Source organism: Colossoma macropomum, unplaced genomic scaffold (genome assembly GCF_904425465.1).
Source record: "Colossoma macropomum unplaced genomic scaffold, Colossoma_macropomum, whole genome shotgun sequence".
Taxonomy (NCBI): Eukaryota; Metazoa; Chordata; class Actinopteri; order Characiformes; family Serrasalmidae; genus Colossoma; species Colossoma macropomum.
In genome coordinates this window covers 5771509-5796233 of record NW_023494793.1, presented here as the reverse complement: position 1 = coordinate 5796233, position 24725 = coordinate 5771509, and the positions used below count along the sequence as shown (strand labels likewise).

At 38.9% G+C, this 24725-nt stretch overlaps 1 protein-coding gene across 3 annotated transcripts in view; it reads left to right on the top strand.

Annotated features, from left to right (window-relative positions):
• The window catches only part of adgrd1 (adhesion G protein-coupled receptor D1), a 90738-nt gene that overhangs the window by 16660 nt on the left and 49353 nt on the right, over positions 1-24725 (top strand). For all 3 annotated transcript variants that reach the window (XM_036578286.1, XM_036578285.1, XM_036578284.1), the window contains 8 exons: positions 1654-1911; positions 7469-7545; positions 10183-10338; positions 10568-10627; positions 10794-10914; positions 13417-13524; positions 18617-18692; positions 20334-20475. In XM_036578286.1, coding sequence (XP_036434179.1) covers positions 1654-1911; positions 7469-7545; positions 10183-10338; positions 10568-10627; positions 10794-10914; positions 13417-13524; positions 18617-18692; positions 20334-20475 — 998 coding nt within the window. The remainder of the gene's footprint in view (positions 1-1653; positions 1912-7468; positions 7546-10182; positions 10339-10567; positions 10628-10793; positions 10915-13416; positions 13525-18616; positions 18693-20333; positions 20476-24725) is intronic.

The following is a 24725-nucleotide window of genomic DNA, read 5'->3' as shown; positions in this document are numbered from 1 at the left end:
AGTGTAAGAGTGAGTTAGGGGGTCACTGAGTGAGTGAGTGATTGAGAGGGTGAATAAGAGAGGGTAGTAACATGTTGTTGCTGTTGGAACAAATTTAATTTTTTTCACATGGCTGTAAAGCAGCAGTTGGCCTTTACATTGTTTCAACATTTCAAGGAGAATTGATGAACAGAAATGATAGAATAAGATCTTGTTCCATTAACTTCTTTGCAGTTAATGATGTTTTTTCCTTCTCCAGTAAAGTTACCTTTTTGGAGTTATTAGGTTTAGTCCTCATACTGACAATATGGTACCTAAGTATGACCCTAAATCCTGACACAAACCTGTGTTTGTGTGTGCGAGTATGAGTTAATTAGGAAGAAACCTTAGGTATGTGTGAACTGTGGTTATGTGGGTTATATGGGTTGAGTTTATGGCCCTTATCGACTCTGTGCTCTCTCAGCTTTTACATTTTTCAAATGCACTCTGGTTTGGAGCAAATTTGACATTTGTCCATAAATGTTTTCAGTGTAATTGTGTACACAATCAGATAAATGAAAACCAGATTTGCCTATGTGTGTGTTTGGATTACTTGGTTTGAAAATATGGTTTAAATTATAATTATGTGAGAAAGTAGACATTTGATTTTAGTATGAAACCATTTTGATGCCTCTAGATGATTTTGGGCTATAATTGTGTGCAAACTCCCTGTCCTGTTGGCTTTAGTGAGTGTGTCCAGGGCTCAGTGTTGATTTTGTGATAAATGCTGGCTAAATGTTGTGTTTTCTCATTTTAAAGCATAAGCTGCTGTAATGCACCGAGAATGCTAGCAAGACACAGTGCCCAACACTGGGATTACAGTGTGGATAAATAAAGCCATTAAACCATCAGAATGAAAAAATATGTTCACCTCACTTTTAATATTTAAACAGTTTGCATATATTTTTGCATTGGTTTAACTTTCATGTTTTTTTCCCTTAAACTTCATTGTACACTGGTTTGCAGCAAATGAAATTTAGCCAAAGTAGCTGGATGTAAGTGTTGAACTCTAATAATATGAGATTTGAGGTAAAATTTGAAACAGTGTGAAATTTTTGACATGCTCCCTTAAATAAAAATTAAAGCAGAAACTGAATTCCTTGAATACAGTGATATTCTAAATATATCTTAATATCATAATGTTTTGGTTTTTAAATTTAATTGACTTCGTGTTTGTTATTTTCATTTTTTATTTACTTGAACGTAGTTACACTTTTTACAGTGTACATTCTCAAAGGCTTTCAGCCATTTGCTTAATGAAAGCTGTTCATAAAGAATCTTTATTAATGTTCCTCTTTGAGCATTTGACAAGAGCAAAATTTAAGAATGAGGCTTGATTGTCTTGATGTCACATGAAGGTGAAACTGTGCAATGCTGCATAAAAGCTTATAGAATGGAAACATCTGCTGTTGAAGATTCAGCATCCCAGATTTCATTGGCTGTATAAAAAACCTGACTTAGAAGTGCTCTTTTTTTTTGAGTCTTCAGCACGCTGTTTGCTTGACTTGAGCACATGTGGTGTAAAGGCTAGTCCAATCTGGGACTAATATCACTGGTATCCCCATTTCAAAACAGAGAAATCTTTGCTAAGCCCTTCCTAATACTCCCTGTTTTCTCTCTTTTCTCTCTTTCCAGGACCTTTCTGGACACACATTCTCTTCACATGGACTCTGAAAGATGGCTTGAAGGTATACATAAATGGCACCTTCAGTGTCAGCGATGAGGTTGGCGGCGTGTCACAGGTCTACGGCGACACCTACACTGACCTGGTGATCGGAACAGGAAACAGGGAGTCCTATGAGCACTATGTGACTGGGGCCTTCGATGAGTTTGTCATTTGGGAGAGAGCTCTTTCGCCCAAGGAGATCTGGCTCTACTACAAAGCAGCAATAGGTAGTTTTATTTATTACATCTGAAGTTCACTGCGCTAAAAAGTGCCGCCTTGAACTTGCATGATTCATCATTTTTTCATTTATTCGTCATTTCCTTGTGAATAAATGGAAAGCATAATTTAGTCTTTCAGTTTACTCACTTTTGCCCATAATTCTGTGTATGTACTACATTTTATTCCTAAGGAAGTGAAGCACACATTGAAGTATCAAGTGTCACACATGTCAATGCAACACTTTATTGTAATGTGTTATTTTTCTGTCTGATTTGCATTCTACAGCCTTGTAGCAGCTTTTTATTTTATTTTAATAACTTCAACTAGGGATGCATCGATACAGATACTGCTAGCGATTATCAAGCTGATACCATGCTCATTAACTTGTACTCATACTCATTAAAATACCGATACCAACATTCCGATAGCATCGCATGACGAGTTGACGCTGTCACACTAATGAACAAACTCAGTGAAGGAAGTGTTCACAGTCGGAGACAAAGCCATCAGTCACTTTAAACATTCTGCTTTAGCAGATTCCCTCCAGACCTACAATGTGTGGTTATAAACACACAATCACAGCTGCTTCCTCAATAAGGGGGAGACACATACGCTAGCGAAAAGATGGAAAAACTTGTCATTTGCTACCAAAGTATATCTATGCTGATTTTACTCTTTGACTGAATAGAATTCTGAAGTATAAACGCTAATACAGTGATTTTTTTATAAAACAGGCTGTACAGACCGTATTGTCCTAGTGTGTACATCACCACCTGGTTTAGTTTCAGTGCTCAGGTTAATAGCACTGTTTGTGCGTGTTTGCTCAGTACTCGTTGCGCAGCGTGTTGTTTTGAATGAAACAGCTTCATTGGAAATGGCTCATGAACAGAGCTGTCTGTAGAGCTGCGTTTATGTAGCATGGACGGAGTGTTTTCGTACAGTGAGTGTAAAAATCATTGGCTTTGAACAGAACTTGATGGTCTGTTCAAACATACAGATTTTCTAAAACTGCACAGTGTTTGTCTGGCTTTAGAGGACATTCAGCTACAGCTCAATCAGCCAAGTCTCCAAAAAAACATAAAACACTACACATGAGCTTCTCAGATGCAGTAGCCTCGATGTTATTCCTGCTGTCACTGTGTTACAGAGACTGTTGTTGAAAGACACAGATGAGGAGCAAAACTACAGCTGTATAGAAGTGCTTTACTAATCTGCTACAAAACCCACTCTTCTCCACTGCAGCGATACCCAATCCTAAACTTTATGATTTAACTGTTAAGGTGGCACATGTTTACACTAACAACTTAATTCACAGTAGGTTACTCAGTATGGTATCGGACTCAGTATCAGCGAGTACTAAAAAATATGTACTCGGTCTATAAAAAACGGCCAGCTTCAACTGTTAATATGTAAAAGAATGCATGTCAGTCGGCACTTCAGTTCCCCTCTCTCATAACTACATAACTTACATGTTGAGTGCCAAAAATATATAGTAGTTACAATATAATAAGCTTTAAAGGTGCGCTTTGTAAGTAAGGATTTGGAGAGCTCATTTGTTGCTCAAGTTTTTTTTTTCTCCTGAGTGCTACTTTTTTCAATTTAAACAAAAAATCTTGCATAGTGCAGCTTTAAAGAGCATGAAACAAAGCAAAAAATAAGCCTAGGCTTCAAGGGGTTATTTTCTTATTAACTTCTCTTAGCTGCTCTTCTGGCCATTCCTGCCCTTTTGCCCAGCTGTCTACGGCTCTTTGGCTTTAGTACCACTTGTCCTATGGTATCTCAGGCTGGCCACAGATGGCGGCCAGTGGCGCCTGTTCAGATTAGAATGTTCTTTACACCATTTACAAGAGTCATATGTTGTGCCTTCAGGGTTGTATGTTGTCTCTTATTTACTCTCATACACAAGAACACATGCTCAGTCTTTGCTGACCGATTATTACTAATCACTTGACCCCTTGAAGTCTACAGTTGTTGCTCTTGTTTATACTACACGATTATTTAAATGCAGTGTATATAATTACGTAACTATGTACAAAGTTACAAATTGAAAAACGATTACATTTAGTTGGACTCCACACTGGCAAAAATGTCCAAAATACAAAACAATACTGAACGCAACTTTTTAAAGTCAAATTCAAATCATAGTAAATGATCTCCTCTTTGGATTGAAAGATTAGGATCTGCAGAATTGACTAGAATCAACAGAATTTCTCCACTTGTTTCAATGAGCTACAAGTGAGAAATATTTCATGTCAAATTACAGCATATTTTTATCTCCAGCTATAACCACCTCTTTTAAAGATCACTATACAAGCTGTTTACTGGCGAATGTTTGTTGTTGTGTTTGTTGTGTTGTCGGTTGTCATATCGTGAAATACTGTGGGCCAAGTTTTCAGCTCATTCCTTGCATGTCACATGCTTTCATTCTAGTCTCATACAAACAATGATATAAAACATCTGCAGCGACAATCATTTCCTTTTCTGCCGTTATCGGTTATGAGCGTGCCAAAGAGGAAAGAGGTTTTAGGAGGCAATTTCCACATTCTCCACATTCCTCCATCTCTTCCCACATTCAACAGCCACACACCAAAGAACACATAAATAACTGCATCTGTAAATCAGATTCAAGCTCCACATCGGAACAGCGCGTATCATCGCCTTATATGTATGTGATGCAGGGCTGAGTCTTCTTTCTCTTTGTCTCAGACTGAAAGTGTTTGGAGAACTGTTAGAGGGCGTTGGGGCTGGTTCTGTGTTAATGCACAGTGTTTTTGAAACATCATGATGGTAATTCTTAACAACTGCGGCTGGCAAACTTGTGCCTGAAGTGGAACCATTTCTGAGCATTTTAAACGTGTTTGTACAAGGTTCTCAGTCACTTTTATGCATATTCTATTAGGAACATAGTATGCATTAGCATCATGTTTTAAAAACTTTATATTTTACACTCTCAGAAAAAAAGGTAGTAAACTGTCACTGGGGCAGGACCCCACTTCTCAGAGTGGTACCCTCAAGGGTGCATCTTAGTACCTTTAGTCAGGGAACATAATTGTACCATAATCCATTGAAATTATATTTTATGTTGTATTGACTACACACACCCTGTCTCATCTCCAGGCTTTTTATTTTGTTGTTCTGTGTTAAAACGCTAGGTTATGAAAAGATAGAAATATTAGAAAGGTAAAAATACTTATTTAAGGTTCACAATTGGACCTTAAAATCACTGTTGTACCTTTGAGGGAACATTTACATTGTTTGTACCTTGATGAACAAAAAATGTACCTGCACAGAACCTTTATTTCTAACGTGTATCAAGTATGCCATTAATTGCACCAACCAGTGCAAAGTCCAGGAAAGCTGTTGATGTTTGGGCCAACACTTGAATTAAACGGTGAGGCACCTTGTGAGATTTAAACCAGTAGCCTTATGCTTACAGATATGAGGTGGTAGACCACTGTCCCAGAATCACTACTTATTTTTGGTATTGAGATTATTACAGTATGGTGCATTGGTAAAACATTCTGTGGCATCTTTGGGCTGGCATAATGGAAATATATTTAGGGATTAATAATTCTACCAACTTAGATAAAGGCATTTTAGACACTGTCTGTCAAGAGTCTGAAGACGCCTGGCTTTTGTCTTGCTGAGTTTTCTTGCTTGTTATTATTTGATTAAGTAAGCTACTTTAACCACAAAATGGACAGCGTTTACGCAAAACTTCTAATCATCAGCCTGTCAGTGTTTCTTTTTTCATAAGCCTCTTGGCCTGTGTAGCCAGCAGCAGTGGACAGAGTGAAGTGGACATGGCCCATGTGTCTGCCACGTTTCTCCCCATCACAGTGGAGTCCATCTTCATCAAAACCGTCAGACCCCACCAAAGAGCCAGCAGGCACAAATTACAGTCCGGTTACGAAACGCCCTGTCCTTCTCTTCCAAAACGAATACAATGAAATGCTGTAAAGCAAAATGCTGACATAGTAATCTTCTGCTAGAAATGCCTCCCAGTCATGATCCTAGCTAAGGGCTCTGTTTTCGTTCATATTAGACAAAGCTTTAGAAAATCTGTCGGCACTGCTTTAGGCCACAGTGCTCACATTTGCGGTGGATAATTGTGTTAGATGGCGGTTATGTTTATCTCACTATTTGAGACAGCTCTGGCTGTGGACTTGGCCAGCACTGTTTACCCACAGCGTAACTGAGGCTGTGGTTTCAGCTGGAGCTTGCTCAATTAAGTCCTTACTCGCTGTAAAATGCCACGGGCAGGGAGTACAACTTTTGACAGAAATTTCTATAAGGTCTTAATCTACAAGGTTATGGAGTTTAGAAAAGATGCATGGATCCAAGTTTTATGTAGGGCTACTTTAATTTATTCCTTAATTTCATTAAAATAGTACTAATCATCATAGCGCTACACCAAAAAGATGGTTCTTAGGAGCAGTGCTGTAGAAGAACCACCTTCGCTTCCTTGAAGATCCTTTCTTTGGATAGTTCACTCACTGGAATGCTCCAGTGTTTTTCAACCTAATCTCTATCTGGCATATTCCTAGCACCCTAGTCTTTTCTAAGAACAGGGAAAAGCACAGAAGAGTTGATTCAATCGTGACTCAATCGAACACTACAGATGCTGCAGATAGAGATGGAGTATTTTTCTAAAGAACCCTCCATTAAAAGTTTCTTTAGGTTCTTCTGTGCCATCACTCCAAATAACTATCCTTTTGGCACCCAATTTTTAAAAAGAGTATTTCGTTCTTTTGGGGTCAGTTTTGGCCCTGACTGCTTTATATAACCACACTCCCTCGCAGTAGTAACTGCTGGCCATATTCATTAATGTTAAAAACTTACTGTTCTCCACAGAGAGAAACAAATATCCAACATTTTTCCTCTACCTTCAGCAGCACTGGGCTATAATGAGGCCCCTAGCATGGAGGAGTATTTAGAGAGCTGGTCTGCCAGGGGGGCTATAAACTGCCTGCCTGTAATTGACCATCTGTGTTCTTGTATGGAAATGCTCCTTGCATGGGCCAAGACAGGAAGAGCTATCAGTGGTATTTACCTCTCTGACAGGTGTGGAGGATTTTCTCTCAATCTGGGGCTTGTCTCCAGCAGTTAAATTTCTTCTGAATTTATGAATGGTTACACCCTTGAAAGTCGGTGCCAAAAATGGGTGTTTGAAGCAGTGCCATAGAAGAACCTCCTTAAGCTTCCTAAAGAACGTTTTTTGTAAAAGAGATGTGTGAGTGTGAGGAACCATACTAATGTTTAAAAATTCTGCACATCATTTAAAGGTACTATACTTTTTCCTAGAACCATACATCTAAGCAATGAACATTGTAAGTACATTTATTTTTAGGAGTGCACATATGTGCAAGTGCAGTAACCTGGCTTCAGTGTTTTTCAGTGTTTTCAAGGGTTAATTGCATCCGTTTTCGTTGGATGAGTTTTTTGTGCTTATTTAACTTAAATTTTCAGGCACTCCTTTAATGTCTTTTAATAATGTTTTTTTTTTTTTAATGTTGACTTGTATATTTATATGTGCTTTTTTGTGTGTATATTCCTTAACCACAGGCGAAAAGGTGAATTTTCCTCCGACGACTGAATCTCCAACCTCCGTCCAGACTACAACGAGTACTGATGGTCTGCAGGTAAATACTTATATTGTAAAGTCATTATTTCTGTCTCCACTCACTGCCAGATATGCTCCATATTCATTCCATAGTCTCTACAAGTGACTGACAGTGGAAAATACGCTGTAAAATAGCGTGGAGAATACATTACTTACAATTTTCCTTATTATCTAGGAGGTTGTATAAAGCGCATATATTTATCATGAAACCATGTGCTCAAAAAAGTAAACAGAGAGACTGGACATTGTTGGTTAGGGGGCAGACATTGTCTCAATAGTAATTACTTACGCACATAATTGAGCAAAGCTCTCTCCCTGATTCCCTGATTTTTCATCACTCTGACTGATTATTTAGCTTCATTGAAAGTGCAACACCAGCCTAGATGGGCTCATTGTGTCCCACCAGATCTAGTACAGTCATTCAGATTGTGATAAATTGCCTAAAGTGGATTATTGGAAAACCTTCATTAATGGTTGTTTTGTAACTCATGACAAGCAAGCATTCCTTTGGTGTAGGAGTTCAGAATCTTCTATCATGAAGGAATCTTTGCTACTAAAAGTTCATATAGATTATTAGGTTAAATAACAGATCATTTTAATGTTTAAGCTTACTTGTGATATGAAATGCATAGGCATTAATTGTAAGACTGTAGTGAAGTTTGTGCTGCATGTTAATCGTGCATTTTAAGCACTAATGTTAAGCAGTGCACATCAGTAAGGTTAAAGTTGTGAGTTAGCTGTTGTGTTGAGTCTGGTGACTTCATTTGGCTGACAGTAAATTAGTCTGGGCATTCAGGCAGTGACAGATCCACCATGGCCTCCCACTACGCAGAGGAGAGGGAGTTTTATAGCCCCCATTTTACAGACTCTCAAACTGTCCTCTGTGACTTTTCCCCTCATCAGCCATTGAATAAGTAAAGGGAGTGAGGATACACACATACACACACAAACACACATGTTTGTTTTTATACAGTGTCAGGGCTTGAGATTGTACATGTCCCATATGTATTATGAGAGAGTGTGTCATCAAACGTGTTATTTTGAGTAACATCACAGCTATAATTTGGTCACAAATTACCACAGCTGAGTATGTTATTCACAATGACCTTACGTATACTTATACACACATGGCCTTAAGTATACTTTTGCTTTTATACAACAGCTCTGAAAAATACAGGAAAAAGTTCATTCCTTCCACCAAAAAAGTAGTACTTTTTTATATTAGTCTCAATATCAGGTTCAGCACACCTTTTTCAATATTTGACAGAATAACTTGAGTGTTGTTTTGTTCTAGTCAGTCTGTAAAGCGTTTCACAACTGTATCTTGTTTGCTGAAATGTATTCAGTTTTGTTTCTGGCCTATTCCAACTCGTTTAGAAGCAACAACAGGTTCAGAATTGATGTAGGCTTGCAGTCACGCTGCATCAGAATCTGACCCATTGGGCTGCAGGTCAAATATTATCATAGAGAAGTTAGTTAATGAAGCTGTTTTCTGTTTTTGTTTGTGCTTATATGTAGAAACTGTAGCTGCAGCATAAAGTGAGTCAGGGCTTAGCAACTGGAGCTCGGTTATTACAGTTATTGTGAAAAGAAAACTTAAACTTGGTTGAGAAGCATTTTACAGGAAGGATGCTTTTCAACCCATCAGATTACGTCATCAAAACTAACTGCCATATTATATCGTCGCTTTTAAAAAAAATATGTATCTCTATTTTTGTCAATTTTCATTTTTCTGCATCATTTCAACACGGTGGCTGTCCTTCACATTGTGTCACAATTTCATAATGAATGGGCCAATTGAAATGCTCCAAAACCACTTAAGATAAAACCTCTTTACATCAACTTTCAGCAAAAATTCAGAGCGTTTTTGAAACTATATGAAAACAAACACACGCAACGTACATTCTCAAACAATCAGGGGATTTAGAACTAACTCAGACGTATGACAGCCTCCGAGGGGTCATAAACACACACACACACCCTCAACAGACCTATGTTCTTGATCCCAGCAGGAAATGAGGTGGAGAGCAGGGCCGTAAACACAAACAAATCCTTCTCTTGTAGTGCTATTGTTTTCCCCCAGACTCTGAGGAAATGGAAAGAAATTGGATATTGAGCGCTCACGCAAGAGGCATTGCGGCCGATTATTAAGCCGGGCGGTCAGAAAAGAGAGGGGTGGAAGGGGTGGAGGGGGTTGCAGAGGCAGCTGAAGTGTTCCCAGATTTAACACGGCTTCCTTTAGGGTATGGATAAAACAATAAGGCAGTCAGAAGGTAGTCTGCAACTTATTTCAGACTCGTTTGATTTATTTTTTTTCCTCAAACCGGTGCGTATGATTCTTAAACACTCATAATCTCATCCCAAAAGTGGGCATCTGTGTGTGTGTGTGTGTGTGTCTTTGTGTGTGTGTGTGTGTGTTGGACACATTCACACTGTTCCAGATAGATGTAATGAAGGCTGAACTGAACGTATCCTTAATTTGAGAGACGAACACAGCTTTAATGAAGTAACTCCACACAAGATCATTTTCATAAATTAAATCTCTAAGCTAAAACATATGGGGTCTGAAAGTGATGTCAGACCCAAGCTGCTGTTGACCACCTGATCTCTTTGTTTTCTGTGTGTGTGTGTGTGTGTGTTTGTCTGTGTTCTACAGGCAGTAACAGCATCCACCCTCCCCGTTAACCTGAGTGAGAATGTAGGCAGTGCTGAGGCTGGGGCTTCCATACCCATGATGGCATTTCTTCATTCTCTGCCCTTTAGCCTGCCCAACAAGACCATTTCACGGGACACAGCTCACAACCTCACACAGGTAGCAAAAGATAGGCATAACACTAAAAAAACACACAAACATATCCACTATGCTCTGTTAAATTGAGAAAATTTCGGATGGAATTTTGTAAATTTGATTTTTCACCAAACTATTGTGTTGACATGTAGCTTTCAGCTAGGGAAAAATGATTTAAATAAAATTAAAATTAATAAATGGTCTTTGAAGTTTGAAGTTAATGCCTATAGATTTTGTTTGATGTGTGTTTCAGACATTTTTGAGGAGCGTTGATGAGGTGATGTCTTCCAGTAACTGGAGAGAGGGTGAGGAGGTATGCAGAAATGCGTAATGGATGGATGGATGAGTGAGTTGATGATTAGATGGATGAATATGATAAGCTAAGCTGACACTGATGAGCGAGTGCATGGCTTTTCTGTGCTTTGTGAGATGTAACACAATGCTCTTCTCTCTGACCATGCATGTGTGTGCGTGAGCAGTGGACTCCTGTGGTCAGTGGACTCATAGACACAGTAGACAAAGTCATGGTGCACATGGTGTCCAACCTCCAGTCTAACCCGAACACTCCCATCACAATTGGTGGAAAGAGTTATGTTGCAGGTCAGTACAAACGCACCCCCACACACACACAAACACATACACACACCTATACACACACGCCCTGGGCCAGCATGTAAATCTGAGGTATGAACAGGTCTGCTATTACTCAGTAAAGTCTGTTCTTTTTCTTCTGACATGGTTGACTATCCTGGGGCTGGAATCTTTATACATGTAGAGGTTTTGTAATTAATTTCTAAAATCCCAGATTTTAATCCAATCTGCAGAGTGTGTGTAGTTTTTACAGTCTGACAATAATAATTGTGGAGCGATTTTAATCTAGTATGAATCTGCAGAGTGTGTGTAGTTTTTACAGTCTGACAGTAATAATTGCGAAGCGATTTTAATCCAGTATGAATCTGCAGTGTGTGTAGTTTTTACAGTCTGACAGTAATAACTGTGAAGTGATTTTAATCCAGTATGAATCTGCAGTGTGTGTAGTTTTTACAGTCTGACAGTAATAACTGTGAAGTGATTTTAATCCAGTATGAATCTGCAGTGTGTGTAGTTTTTACAGTCTGACAGTAATAATTGTGGAGTGATTTAAATCCAGTATGAATCTGAGTGTGTGTAGTTTTACAGTCTGACAGTAATAATTGTGGAGTGATTTAAATCCAGTATGAATCTGAGTGTGTGTAGTTTTACAGTCTGACAGTAATAATTGTGGAGTGATTTTAATCCAGGATGAACCTTCTGTCTGTCCTGTGGCATAAAACTGGTATGACTATCCAGGCTATGATATTTTATTCTGGGTTATCTGTGAGAATTAGGGTAAATTACACTGAGACTTTATCACATGCCCGTCGGCCAGTTAAATCTCACAAATTACAGTTTGCAATACTCAGCCTCCTCTTGTAAAACTAATCCAGCTGCAGCACAGTGCAATGCAGCACAATGCTTGTACAGTAGGTGTCAAGCAGCTGAACAACTTCTGTACATTTTTACCATGTTTTGTTTGCTGGCAATAAAGCAAAAATTATTTCTCCAACCTAGCTATGCAAAATGTAAATAAAATGTGTAATTAATGATTTGGCCATGTAATCATGTACATTTAAATACAGCAAACTGACAGTAATAACTCTAGATTTCTATGGGTAAAGATTGTACATAAATACATTCAATCAGATGTGTTCAATCGCTGGAGTGGTACTATGAATGTTACAAGCCCTTTCTGTGAGTCAGCAAGTTCCACATACAGTGGGCTTCAGTTTAGCAAATAGCTATCAGGAAGTGCGTCATCACTATACAATTGCTACTGATGGGCAGGGGCTTCAAAGAGGAAGAGAAGAAAGTGGTGTAGGTGGGTGGGGTGTGGTGATGTGTGAGTAACTGGAGAGATAGACTTGAATTTCCCAGAAGGAGACAAAATGATGCCAGTGCAGTAATAGAGGCTTACGACTGTCATGCAAACTGTAAGGAGGCACTTTGATTTTTGGTTTTCACTGGCAAAGGCAAATTCATGTTTTTATTTTACATCACAGTTTTTTCTCACTCCTAGCTTATTGAAATAAACAAATAAATTATGCTGAAAGCACTAAACTTTGAAGCCATACTACATTTGTCTTTGTAGAAAGAAGAGGAGATATTTTATGGTTAAAAAAATTGATCTACATACAATGTGGTTTTGCAGAACTCAAAAGTAATGCTTCGATGGTTGGCCACTTGGGAGCCATATTTTCTTTTTTATTGTGTAGCAAATCAAAAATAATACCTTTAGACTTCTAAGGATTATGCATGAAGAGCAGCTCAGAAAGAACAGGAGCAAAGCTGAAATAATAACTGCACTGTCCTTTTTTACTCCAGTCCATATGGAGTTAGTGGCCTGTCTTCTCTCGCTCCGTCTCTGTCTCCCTGTTGATTATGACAGACCCTCAGGGCTGGAGGTCACTAGAGATTGTTTTTTTTTGGTTCAGAACTCATGTCAGTTACAGTAAGTGATTATATGAATAACTCCTGGAGAGCAGAAGAGATGAGCTGAATAAAATGGAGAGAAAATCTTTGCCCATCACCACATGAGAATTTGCCTTGTGAGCATGCTGTACATCTGCACATCTGTACATCTGTTGTATGTCACGTGTATCATCTGCACTGCACTTCATTACTGCTCATTCTGCGCTGGTCTTGTTCTTTTGCACAGTGCTGTTTGTTACGGTAGTTCTGCATCACATACTTTATTTATGACTGTGCATCAGTGTTGAACTGTAAGCTACCTCATCTGTGAATTACTGTCATTATAGCACTGCAACAGTAACTGTAACTGTGACTTTAACAGTAACAGTAATGGTAACTTCAATTCTTTTCCAAATGAAAGTCTTCTTTGTAGTTTGTATATATATATTTATATTGTTTAGTGATAGTTATATTGTATAGTATAGTATTGCAAGCTGTGTTCCTCATTCTGTTCTGCTAGTTTGACCTTATGTGTATTCTATGTTTGTCTTGTATATATGCTACTGGGGAAAAAAAATGCTGAATGCTTGTTTTCTCTCGGTCCTCTGTTTGTAGATTACTCTCTGATGAAGATTCCTCAGAACTACAACCTGCCCAGCTACAGGTTCCCCACTCAGGGCAAAAACTACATCTCAGTACCAGGAGAGGCCTTCACTATGCAAAGTGAGTCCACACAGTCATGCACAGACCAACAAACAAAATTATCCACTCTCTCACTCACTTTGTCACTTTGTCTCATTTAAACACACATGCACACACTCACATGCACACAAACAAAATAAATATCTTTTCCTCTCATCTTGTCACTCATTCAAGCGTACAGACACACAAAATAGTGAGTGTCTCACTTTGTCACACTCACACAGACACACACAGGCATGAGGCATATTTTCATAAGAGCACTAAGTGTGAGTGTGATTAGCTCAGCTGAGGTGAAGCAGGGGGCTGGAATGTACCACTGTAACCAACCCTGATTACATCTGCTGATCAAACGCCTCTGAGATTTTAACTCACACTGTTCTTCGCTCTTACTGGTTGGCAGTTTTCTTCATATAATTCTTCTGTTAAAATCTTAAAAAAATAATCACTTAATGAAATGGTGTTACTAACTTCTCAAAATTGTTTTAGCTCTCATCTCCTGCTTCAGTCCACTGCTACTGCCACAATCCCACTACCATCTTATGAACTAAGCAAACAATTCGGCCTGTCCCAATAACAAGTGGGTAGCCTGATTTTCAATTAATGATTTGTATGTAACTTTCCCCAAAATGCCTGCACGAGTCTAGCACAACACAGATGCTCAGCTTAACACTTGATATGTAAAGAGCAAAGCTTAAAGTAAGAGAACTAAATTTTAACTAAATTTAAAACTAAACTATATTGTATTTAGTTTGTCTAGCAAACTACCTTTTTGGAGAGGAGATGTCATGAATAGGAAAATACGATGCACATCAATCACATTTTATTGTTACTCTGATTAAACAAATCAATGATAAGCGCTTACCATTCAGAAATTTGCTCTGAATGAGTGCTTGCGCATTCGCTTGGGAAGAAATCACAGTGCATCCGCATATAAACGGAGCCTTGTGCATCTTTTAAACAGTGATAGAAAACATGGTAGCACATAAAAAGATTCAACATGCCGATATGATTATGCATGTGCTGTAACTCCTCTGGCAGCTGATTTAAATTAGTTTAAGGGGTTGTTGCTAAATTCTCAGAATGAATATCCGATGAAGGATCACTGTTCAAAAGGTTAGTCTACCCATCGGCATCAGTGTACAGAAACAAAGCAGGAGTGGAATGTAGGCAGGAGAAAAATAAAGAAACTGTTGCTGTGTTATGAATGGTCCACTAATCATCATTCCCTTCCCTGGAAAATCAAGAGCATTATATAAATATTATATATCTACACAAAATTCAAGATTCAGGTAAATAGCTTGATATGCTAAAATTATACACGTTAGCTCATTAATCTGTTACAGTAGACACGATTTCTCTGCATAGCTAGCTAACAAAAGTGCAACTGGCAAAAACAGATGATTTACTCTGTGAAATTCTTAATCATGTTTTGAAGCAGTGCATGCAAAGTTTCAGAAAGCAAACAAAAAGATCTCTAGTATCCGTTTGAAAGCTTCTTACATAACAACATTGTGATCCCTCAGCAGTCTAATAGTACTCAAAGGATAAAGACAGGCGCTAGATCCCGCAGAACACAGTTATAAGGTCACCAGCCTCATCAAATAGCTGAGAGTGCACTGGATATTCTCCACTATGTTTTTGGACCATTACAAAATGGCAGTCTCCCAAAATAGTGCACTGTGTTGTTGCTGTCATATCAAAACGTTTTAAGTGCATTCTATTTTTATTTTTTGAAAATGCCAGCTGCCTTCATATTGTTTGCACAAGTTGTGATGAATGGCCAACAGAAATGGTCCAAAATTGGTGCAGTTACATTAACTTATATTAACGTTAAGATCATTTTTCCTTCTCCTATAAAGTTACAATTTTTGGTAGAACAGCGACGATATAATGAACAGGGCATAGTTTCGAACCTAGCCTGTGTCTGAGAGTTGATTTCTCAGAAAGTGAAGTGTTTGCTGTAATTTGGTGTGAGGAGGAGTAGTGCGTTAAAGTGGTGGAGGGGGTCATTAGTGGCGATGTGAAACCTGCTGTTTGTTTGACTCCTTTTTGGGGTCGGATCCTCTGGCTTGGCGCCGAACTTCAGCTACGCTTCCTCCAAGCCCAGCGCTTTAATCAGCCATTAAAACGCCATTATCAAGAACAGCGCATAAACCTCATCGCTGGCATTGGCGCACTGCTGGGGTGTTTCGGACACACAGAGCAGTTCATTAAAAGAACCCAGTGCAGGGTTTATAAGCCATTTAAAGACACGGAAAGTGGGAACACGTTGGACTGGGTTGTATTTCCGCCCGGCCAAGTTTCTCGCTGTAACATTAATGTGAAAGGTGTGGTGTATGTGTGTTTTTATCTCTTGTTTTGTGAGCTTACTGGTCCAGAGCTCACTTGGAGAGTTAATTACAAGACGTTTGGATTCAGGGGTCTGTAGAGAGGTCATTATGGTAGAGGGCTGATTTCATACAGCTGACAATATACAGTTTTAAACTTTGGTCATTTCTGCCTACTTTACAGCCGCATATCATTATGCTTTAATGTGTTTTGGCATTAATTTTGATTAGTGGAATTTTGATCAGATTTTGGGAAATCTATACAAATTAATGTTGTCAGCCGAGAAAAGTTTGTAAAGTGTGTGTTTTAGCTATGAAGCTAATGTAGCCAGCAGGTAATAGTCAACTTGAAGGCAAAATTTTTCACCTTGTTCATTCATATCCTTGGTCATATTGAGCTTGATTCATCAGTTCATAGCATTTAAAAGACATATTTCCCCATAATCTTCTATAATGACTTTTGCCTACTTCAAAATTTTTTTCTGAGTTTTAATTACATGTCTGTGCACCAGTCAGAGGAAAATAATTTTAACAACAATAACCCCTATCATGAAGAGAAAACACTCAACTAGCTTAGAGAATCTCCCCTTAATGTTTCATTCTGGAATATATCAAAGAAAAGTGTGTTATGATCTTCAGTTCACTTTGACTTTGAAGGCAAAAAATCTAATTTGCACAGTTTTCCGCTTACTCCAGATGTAGTCAATCAGCCAAGACATGTTTGGTCCAAATCTGCTCGTTTGATTTAGCAATACAGCTCCAGGGATACGATTTGAGTGTGTTGGGAGAGGTTTTGGGGGTGTTTTTGCAGAAAAGATTAGCATCTTCTTCTAGTGTTTGTTAGCAACGTTAGCCTTGTAGCTCTAGTGTAAAACTAAAGAAGCAAAGTTGGGGCACCAAACATGTCTTGGCTGATCGACTATATCTGGGGTAAACGCAAAACTGTGAAAATTAGATTTTTTGCCAAAGTGTTCTTTTAATAGCCATCAATTAGCATGATTCAAACTGCATACTATTTATATGAACGGACACAAGTACAGCAGCATAGTTAAACTCACAGCCACCTTGATGCCTGCATTTTGTATTTGTGATCTGTTTGAAACATGTTTTCTGTTGACTTTCAGTCATGATTATTCAGGTTAGGTTCAGTGTAAACCGTGATGTTTTTGAACTCCAGATGGCTTTGACTTAGCATGCCAGTGTGTCAGTGTTTCTGTCCTTTCTAAGAGGAGCTGTAGGGCAGGGTAAGTCCTCCTCACACACATGTGTGTAGCAGGTGTGTGTGAGAGCACTGCTGCTCTATTAGACTCACAGTGAGAGGAGCGAGTGAAGTGACTGTGATAATGAATAAAGCCTCACTGCGCATTTCAGCAGCCTGCTGACACTTTCTCAAAGAACACACTTAGACTTATGTACACCTACACACATAGACACACACACACACTGGGGAGGGTGAAGGAGCAGTTGCACTAGGTCTTGTGGGGCAGGAGAGCCCCGCAGCGACCAGGCTCCAAGAAATTTCTTATAGATACTGACGCAGTTGTGCACCTACAACTCACAGTATGATCCAATTTCTTAGCAGCATGCCACACCAGTTCACTTCATCAACACTACACAAACAGAACTGATGTCTGTTTATCTCCTTCTTATTCATAATGCGGCTCATCAATGGTAACCATTTTAAAGCAAATCCTTCACAACCTGAAATAATATTTTTATTATTTATAATTTTACAATCTTACATTTTAAAATTGTAAGAAATTTTAAGTCTAATGCAAACATTTAGGTTGACATTAGATGTTAGTGGGTAAAGTGGTATAATTGAGGTATAATACAAATAAACAAGGAAATTACATTGTCATTTTTTTATTCTTTCAAAGTAATTTTCGTATAGGGAATCATTCTTTTTTTTGTCCTAGGGCTGATAAGATCCTACACCACTGTACACACATGTGCATACAATAGACACACTTAGACATAGACTATACATAAACAGTCACTCACATACACAAACACACAATGAGAATTTCCTGAGAATTTCCTGTCAACTTGCTGGGATTGTTACTCAAAACGCTTTACCTTTTACCAACATACTGAGCTGCCATGAGTATCAAAGGGGAATTTCACCAGTTTTTCAGAATTTCTGCATAATTCAATGGCTGAGATGTAAACAAAGTCATTTAGAGTGGTTTGATGTGAAATTGTTCTTTGTGAAGAAATTTACGGACTCAAATTTCTTTACAGTGGTGGTGATAGGAACCAGGTGTTGTGCTGTCTACAAAGCAAAAATAGCCATTTTATTTACTATCCAAAGCCATGGCTGAATCTGCATTTGTCTTGCATTTTTCATATGTTGATAATGGTTAAAAAAGAAGTTGTTTTTTTGTCGGGGGGGGCTTTATTTGTCTTACAGCTGAGAGTACCTCTCTGCCATGAGCAGTTTTTAAAAATGATGTTTTAGGTCAAAACCTAATTTCAGAAAATAGGAAATCTGGACAATAGTCTCTCAGATGTCGGACAGCGTATGCGTAATCCTTTCATGTGAAAACTTTCTGTGAGGGAGCTTTAGAGACATTTAACTCTTCAGATGTGTGGTTCCTATTACCACTGGTGACTCGGTTAGTTTCTCTAGAACAGAGCATTTCACATCAAAGCTCTTGTATATTAACCATTTCATTAACCATGGTATTTCCTTTTATTATTAGTAAGGAACAATCATAATGTTGCAGTAATACGTGTAGTGTTTCAGTCACTGATACATTTGTATTTGTGTCTTTATTCTCCAGGCCAGACCACCATTGTGGGCCTTTTCTACCACAATATGCACAACTACTACAAACAGATCAGCCCTCTGCGAACCAGGTAAACTACAATTTCTCACACATACTTTATGGGGGTCTTGTCCTCCTGAATGTGAGCCTCTGCCTGTCCTTCTCTGACTTTGTGTATATGTGTGAGTTTTTGTGTGTGCGTCTCTGCGGTGTGTATGTGTGTGTGTTTCCTGTGGTGATACAGCAGTACATAACATTCCTGTGAGCACGTCGTTATCATTCAGTCTCTTTCTCATCGGACCACTTAGTCTTCTGTGTGATACTCCCTGCCATTAGCTGCTCTGATAACACTCTTTTCCCATCTCCCTCTCTCACACACACGCATACAGTTTTCCCATGCCGCACACATAATCGGCTGAGTTACTAGCTTCAGCAATTTATTTTGCGTCTATCAGCTGAGACAGACAGCAGCTGCTGGCTGGCCTTGCACTCAAAACTAACAGTGGCAGCCCTGCTAATCTAGTCTAGAAAAGCCCAGGGATATTTTAGTACCCATTCACACATCCACTGATAAGAACACACATAAATTATGGGATGTAGAGCAGGGCTCACCAACCCTCCTCGTGGAGATCTTCTTTCTTGAAGAGTTAAGTTCTCATCTGCACCTAACATGCTGCCCTTCCCCTTACCTAACACTAATACATCTGATCCAGCCAGTCAGGGACTTCTGAAGTTATTTAGCTAAAGTAGGGGTAGCACATTGTAGTTGGAACTAGTCTCAGCAGGAAGGTAAATCTCTAGGACCAGGGTTGGTGACCACTAGAGAACATATCTGAGATATGACAGATCACAGTCTTACAGTACTTTTTTGGTGGCATATTGTCATTTTTGAAACAAAACCTTGTATCTCCAAAAAACATTTTTACAGGGGACGGAAAACATGTTCATAAATTTCAGAGCAAGTTAATGTTACAGTGTTTTATTATAAGTGTTTTTGGACTATTTCCATTGGTTTATTCATTGTTAAAGTTTGATACAGCTGGCATGTAAAAAATGATAAAAAAAAACCAACAAAAATATGTTATATGATGATATATTTACTGAAGCAACTAAATAGCCTACATATGAAGGTTGGAATATTCCTTAAATCTTTTAACACTGAAGCAAAAACATTTCTATTTCTGCTGTTTAATCTGCACTTAATCACATGAGCTTTCAGTGCTGTTGTTTGCATTTATTTGATATGTAAAAAAGAAACATTTTTATTTAGTTTGTGCTCTGAATGAGCTTGTGCATGTTCACTCTGAAAAAATCACAGCACATCCAGCAATAAAGAAAGCCTTGTGCATCTTTTATACAAAGATAGAAAACATGGTAGCTACACTTCTGCATGCTGAAAAGTTTCACCCTGGCCAGTGGAGACAAGCACATGTCTGTAATTCCCTTGGCAGCAGATTTAAACATGTTAAAAGGCCTGTCACCAAAATCTCAGAATAGGCACTTACTTCAGTAAGATTAATATTTCAGCTCTTTTATTTATGTGTTTCTTTGTACAACTTAACTCAGCTCAAAGAAGTTTTGCTGGCATGAGCACATTAATCATCAAAATATTCAGTAGATATGTCAATTACTAATATAACTGGTAGTGACAGCACTAATCCCCACTCACTACTAATGAGTAGCAGGTTTTTCTGTGTTACTGAACTGACTACTGATCTTCATCTTGATCCAGGATCAATGAGGCAGTGGACTTTAAGGACTGCAAGATCCAGGTGGCCAGTTACCTGATCTCTCTGAAGGTGGAGCCCTCTCCCGCCCTGTCGGTCAACCTGTCCGCAGAACCACTCATCAGAATTGTGCTCACACACCAGCTGGTAGGAGAGTAGTCCTTTTTCAGTCGCTTAGTAACAAATAACATGTGTTGACCAGAGGCCAGTGGGCTTAGCTATGACAGTTTATTTCGTGGCAGTCGTAGAGTTTGCGTATACCATATCATACCCTAGCACTGCGTCAAAGTGGAAAAATATGAGTCATATGCCCATTAAAGCTGATTTAGCATTGTTTTTCCCACACTTATACTAAATCAATAACAGGGGCACTCATGGGTGCCCTGCACTGATGTATAAAGGGCAAGTGATGCTGCAGATAAAACAGTTGGCCCTTGATACTTTGTTAACAAAAAAGCAAAATTCTCTGCTGGACAATAGCATGAAATAACTGATCCAGCGAAGAAGGAGGAAGACAGTAAATCTACTGTTGAACAATTCCAGGCCTGTACATCAGTTACATTACCTGACAGGCACTGTATATTGTTAACATTAACCGGTGATAGTAGCAAAGCTTAAAACAGTGGCCATAGATTTCCCCTAACAAAGAGAAAATTTTCAGTGTTGTATTCTAAAGGCTCATTTATGCTCAGCGTTAAATACAGATACAGATACGGACGGAACCTTTTGTCCATGCTCTGTGTTCATTTGGTCCATATTGTGCACGTTCTCTGAAAGCGGATTTGTACGAAATGGAGCACTACCACCAGAAGCTGTAGGGGGCAGTTTGGCCAAAAGTTTACATGCGACACAATGTCATTTTCTCTCATTGATAATATAAGTAAAGGTATTTAATAGCCTCACAGATCACCACGGGCTACAGTTATGCCTCTTTCATCTCTTTTGTAGTAGGTACATTATTACAAACTCCTCCACTGGCGCTATGTTTGTTGTCTTTTGACTCTGGACTGGCCTCTAGTGGGTGTATTGCTCAGCATCCATGCCACCATAAAGGATGCATGGACGTATGTGGGCAGTGACAGTTACATCGTTTGAAACGAATGTATGCTTAAACGAGCGTTAACACGTTCAAAATGTGACTCTCAAATAGAGCTGCCACATTTCAGCTGTGTCAAAACCGGATCGCACTTGTTGAGGCTTTATGCATATGTAAGGTGTGTTTTGATTTGATATTTTTCTTCATACTTGAAGACATAAATAATACAGGTTAGACTCATTAAGTGCTGTACAAATACACTATCCAGTCTACTGTTTGTTCTGCCGTTGTGTAACACAAATAAAACCATGAAAAACAGAATAATGTTTAGTCTGCAAACCCCACAGTCTAACTTTTCCTATGTGCACACGCAGGCTGTGTCTCAGTCCGAATACAACTGTACAAGAAAGTATGTTTAAAATAGCAATGTCACCATTGGTGGTGTAGTAATTTGACATGCTATATACTACAGTATATGTGGTTTGAGACACAGCCGCAGAACACACCCACCCCCAGCTGAAAATCCCTGCTCTGCGAGGCAGGACTAGAACGGCACTTTGTCCAGTTTAATTGAAGGAATGCATTTAGAGTGGACATTTTAACCTGAACACTGGACACAGTCAGACTGTTCAGTCCAAAACTGCACACCTGGCAACTCTGCTCTTACATACACCTACTCCGCTGCACACTAGGTTTTAAGCTAGGTAAGTTGGGCATGACCGGTTTAGTGTGAATGTTGGGAAGTCTTTGTGTTTGCATCATCATTTGATGGCTGGCCCATATTGATTAGGTCACGTTTAAATTTGAAATGATCAGGAAGCTTAAAACAAGCCTTAATTGATTCCTTCACTGAAAAAAGTGGTGCTTTGAATTTATGCAATTCATATGTGTCTATCAATTACACATGAATAAAAAAATTTACAACTACGCAGTTGCTGTCTTTCAGTTTATTTTGGCAGGAATTGTGTTGAGGTAATATTTTTTATTGACACATTTGAATGCCAATTCAAAGCACCATTTTGTTCAATGCTGATAACAAGCATTAGCACAACTGTGAGCCCCATCACCTCAGAACACAAATAAAACCCACAAACAGAGATTTTTTTCCAACCATTTGTGTGCAGAAACCAACTCGTCCAACCCAACTTGTGTACATTTCCTGATTTTACGTTTCACCTCTCAGAACTCTTTCTTACCTCAGTCGTTTTTCTGTGCCACTGTGTCGTATTGAGTTAAAAGCAGCCCGCTGCCCAAGTACATGGGTTCACACGGGTGCACTCATGTCTGCACTAACCATGGCCATCTATTTCAGTTTACATCATCCTCTGTACATGCCCTTATTTTAAAACACTGAAACAAAACATGTGGTTTGCCAAAAGAAAAGCAATTATGGATACTGGAGCTCCTGGCTTTGGGGTCCTCTGAAAGGGAACGGTTCTTTAACGAGGAGCATATTTCACTGTGCGGATCGTGGCACAGATTTGACTTGAAGGGCAGGTCCATTTGCCAGTTTTCCATGGGAAGTGCATCTTAAAATCTAAAAATTGACCTGGAAGCCAGCAAGCCAAGCTAACTAATAAAATATGTAGAACAAGAGAGAGGGAGAGAGATGGGCGTTCACCATGGGCATTCAGCTCTTCACTTACTGTAAGTAACACACCGAGTTACACTTTCAATTCATCATTTAACCAACATCTGACAGGTTTGGGTGTGCTGAAACATTACATAAGGCCTTTCTAACATCAGCACACATTTAACTTTGCTCTCCTTCCATCAACAAGCACAAAAAACAGTCCAGCTGTCCAAGTCAGAGAATAGGATCTGTTCCACAACAATAACACAGAAACCAGAAACCATTTGTGTATAGGCCTGTTGGCTTGATGGAGCAATCTGGGGGCAATCAGACCCTTACAGAAAATGTATTGACCACTACAAGTGCCCTACCAATGGCTCCAATGACACAGGTAGTTGCTAGGTTACTAGGTAGACTGTGGGTCCTCCACAGGGTTGGGCGTAACCTGCTGATTCCTTTTTGGAATCGAGAGAAAATGTTCCTTTAATATGTTACACATTCTGATTTTACCTTTCGATTCTCTGCATGTTTAGTTTAAAATTTCTGCATCACTGTTTTCACGAATGAAGACCATTGCAGTAATATTTTGTGCATGCTTCTTGTGGCATGATGCATGACAAGCAGAAGTAATTGTAACGGTGATCACAGAAGGTAGACGCTCGCGGATAAAGGAGTACAACTAAGCTTTAATGTTAAAATTGGAATCCAAACTCGTAGTCAAAAAGCAGGCAAAAGTGTCAAGGCACAAAAACAGAGAACCAAAGCAAACAATCCAGAGGGGTAAACCAGAAATCAGAGTCGGGGAAACGAGAATACAAGTCATACATGGAAAATAACACAATAGAAAGAACGCTCAGTAGTTCACGAATGAAGCAATACCTCGCAACTAACTATTGCTAAAGCCCGGGCTTATAAGCTACTCTGAAGTAGTCATGTGACAAAACATACAGGTGTTACACATTAAAACTCAGGCGACCGTGAACGCTGATAGGAGCGAGTGTGGAGATCAGCAGTCAGCTGATCTCGCTCTTCACTCTGGGAGATGTAGTCCATGTGTGGGATGGAGTCTGTAGGCAGTGAGGAGGTCATGTGATCTCCCAGAGGAGATCACATAGCCTCGTTGGTGGTATTCGTGACAGTAATAGACTTGCAAGGTGAGTTAACTAAATAAAAAAACAAGTAAGTAAACTGTGAAAAGGTAATCAAGTGATTAAAAAGGTGTGTAAATACTGTGTCAGACGTAAAGAGCGAGTAATCACATGCATTTATGAGTTTCCCCATCAATACGTCCCTAGTGATATCTATAAAAAAGACAAAATCCAGGCTTTACAATGTCTGCTACTCTCTTAAAAAAGATGCTTCTTCATAGGTTCTTTAGTTAAGACAGTGGTTCTATATAAAACCATGAGCACACAAAGAACCATTTGCCTGCTTAATAGGTTCTTTGCATGGCGAAACGTTTCTTCAGATTGGAGAATGTGGTGTATAAGGTTCTATACAGAATCTAAAAGGGTTCTTCTATTGTTATGATGTCAAGCTTGTAACAATAGAAGAACCATTTTCAAAAATACATATACAGCACATTCTCTATTAACCTGAAGAACCATTTCACCATGCAAAGAATCCTTTAAGCATGCAAATGATTCATTGAGTGTTCATATTTCTGTATATAACCCCTGTCTTTACTGGAGAAGAAGAACCATCTGTTTTGAGAGTCTTACTACTGTTTTTAGCTAACTAATGCATTTTTATCTATTTTTGTAAATAACAGTATGTAATATAGTATAC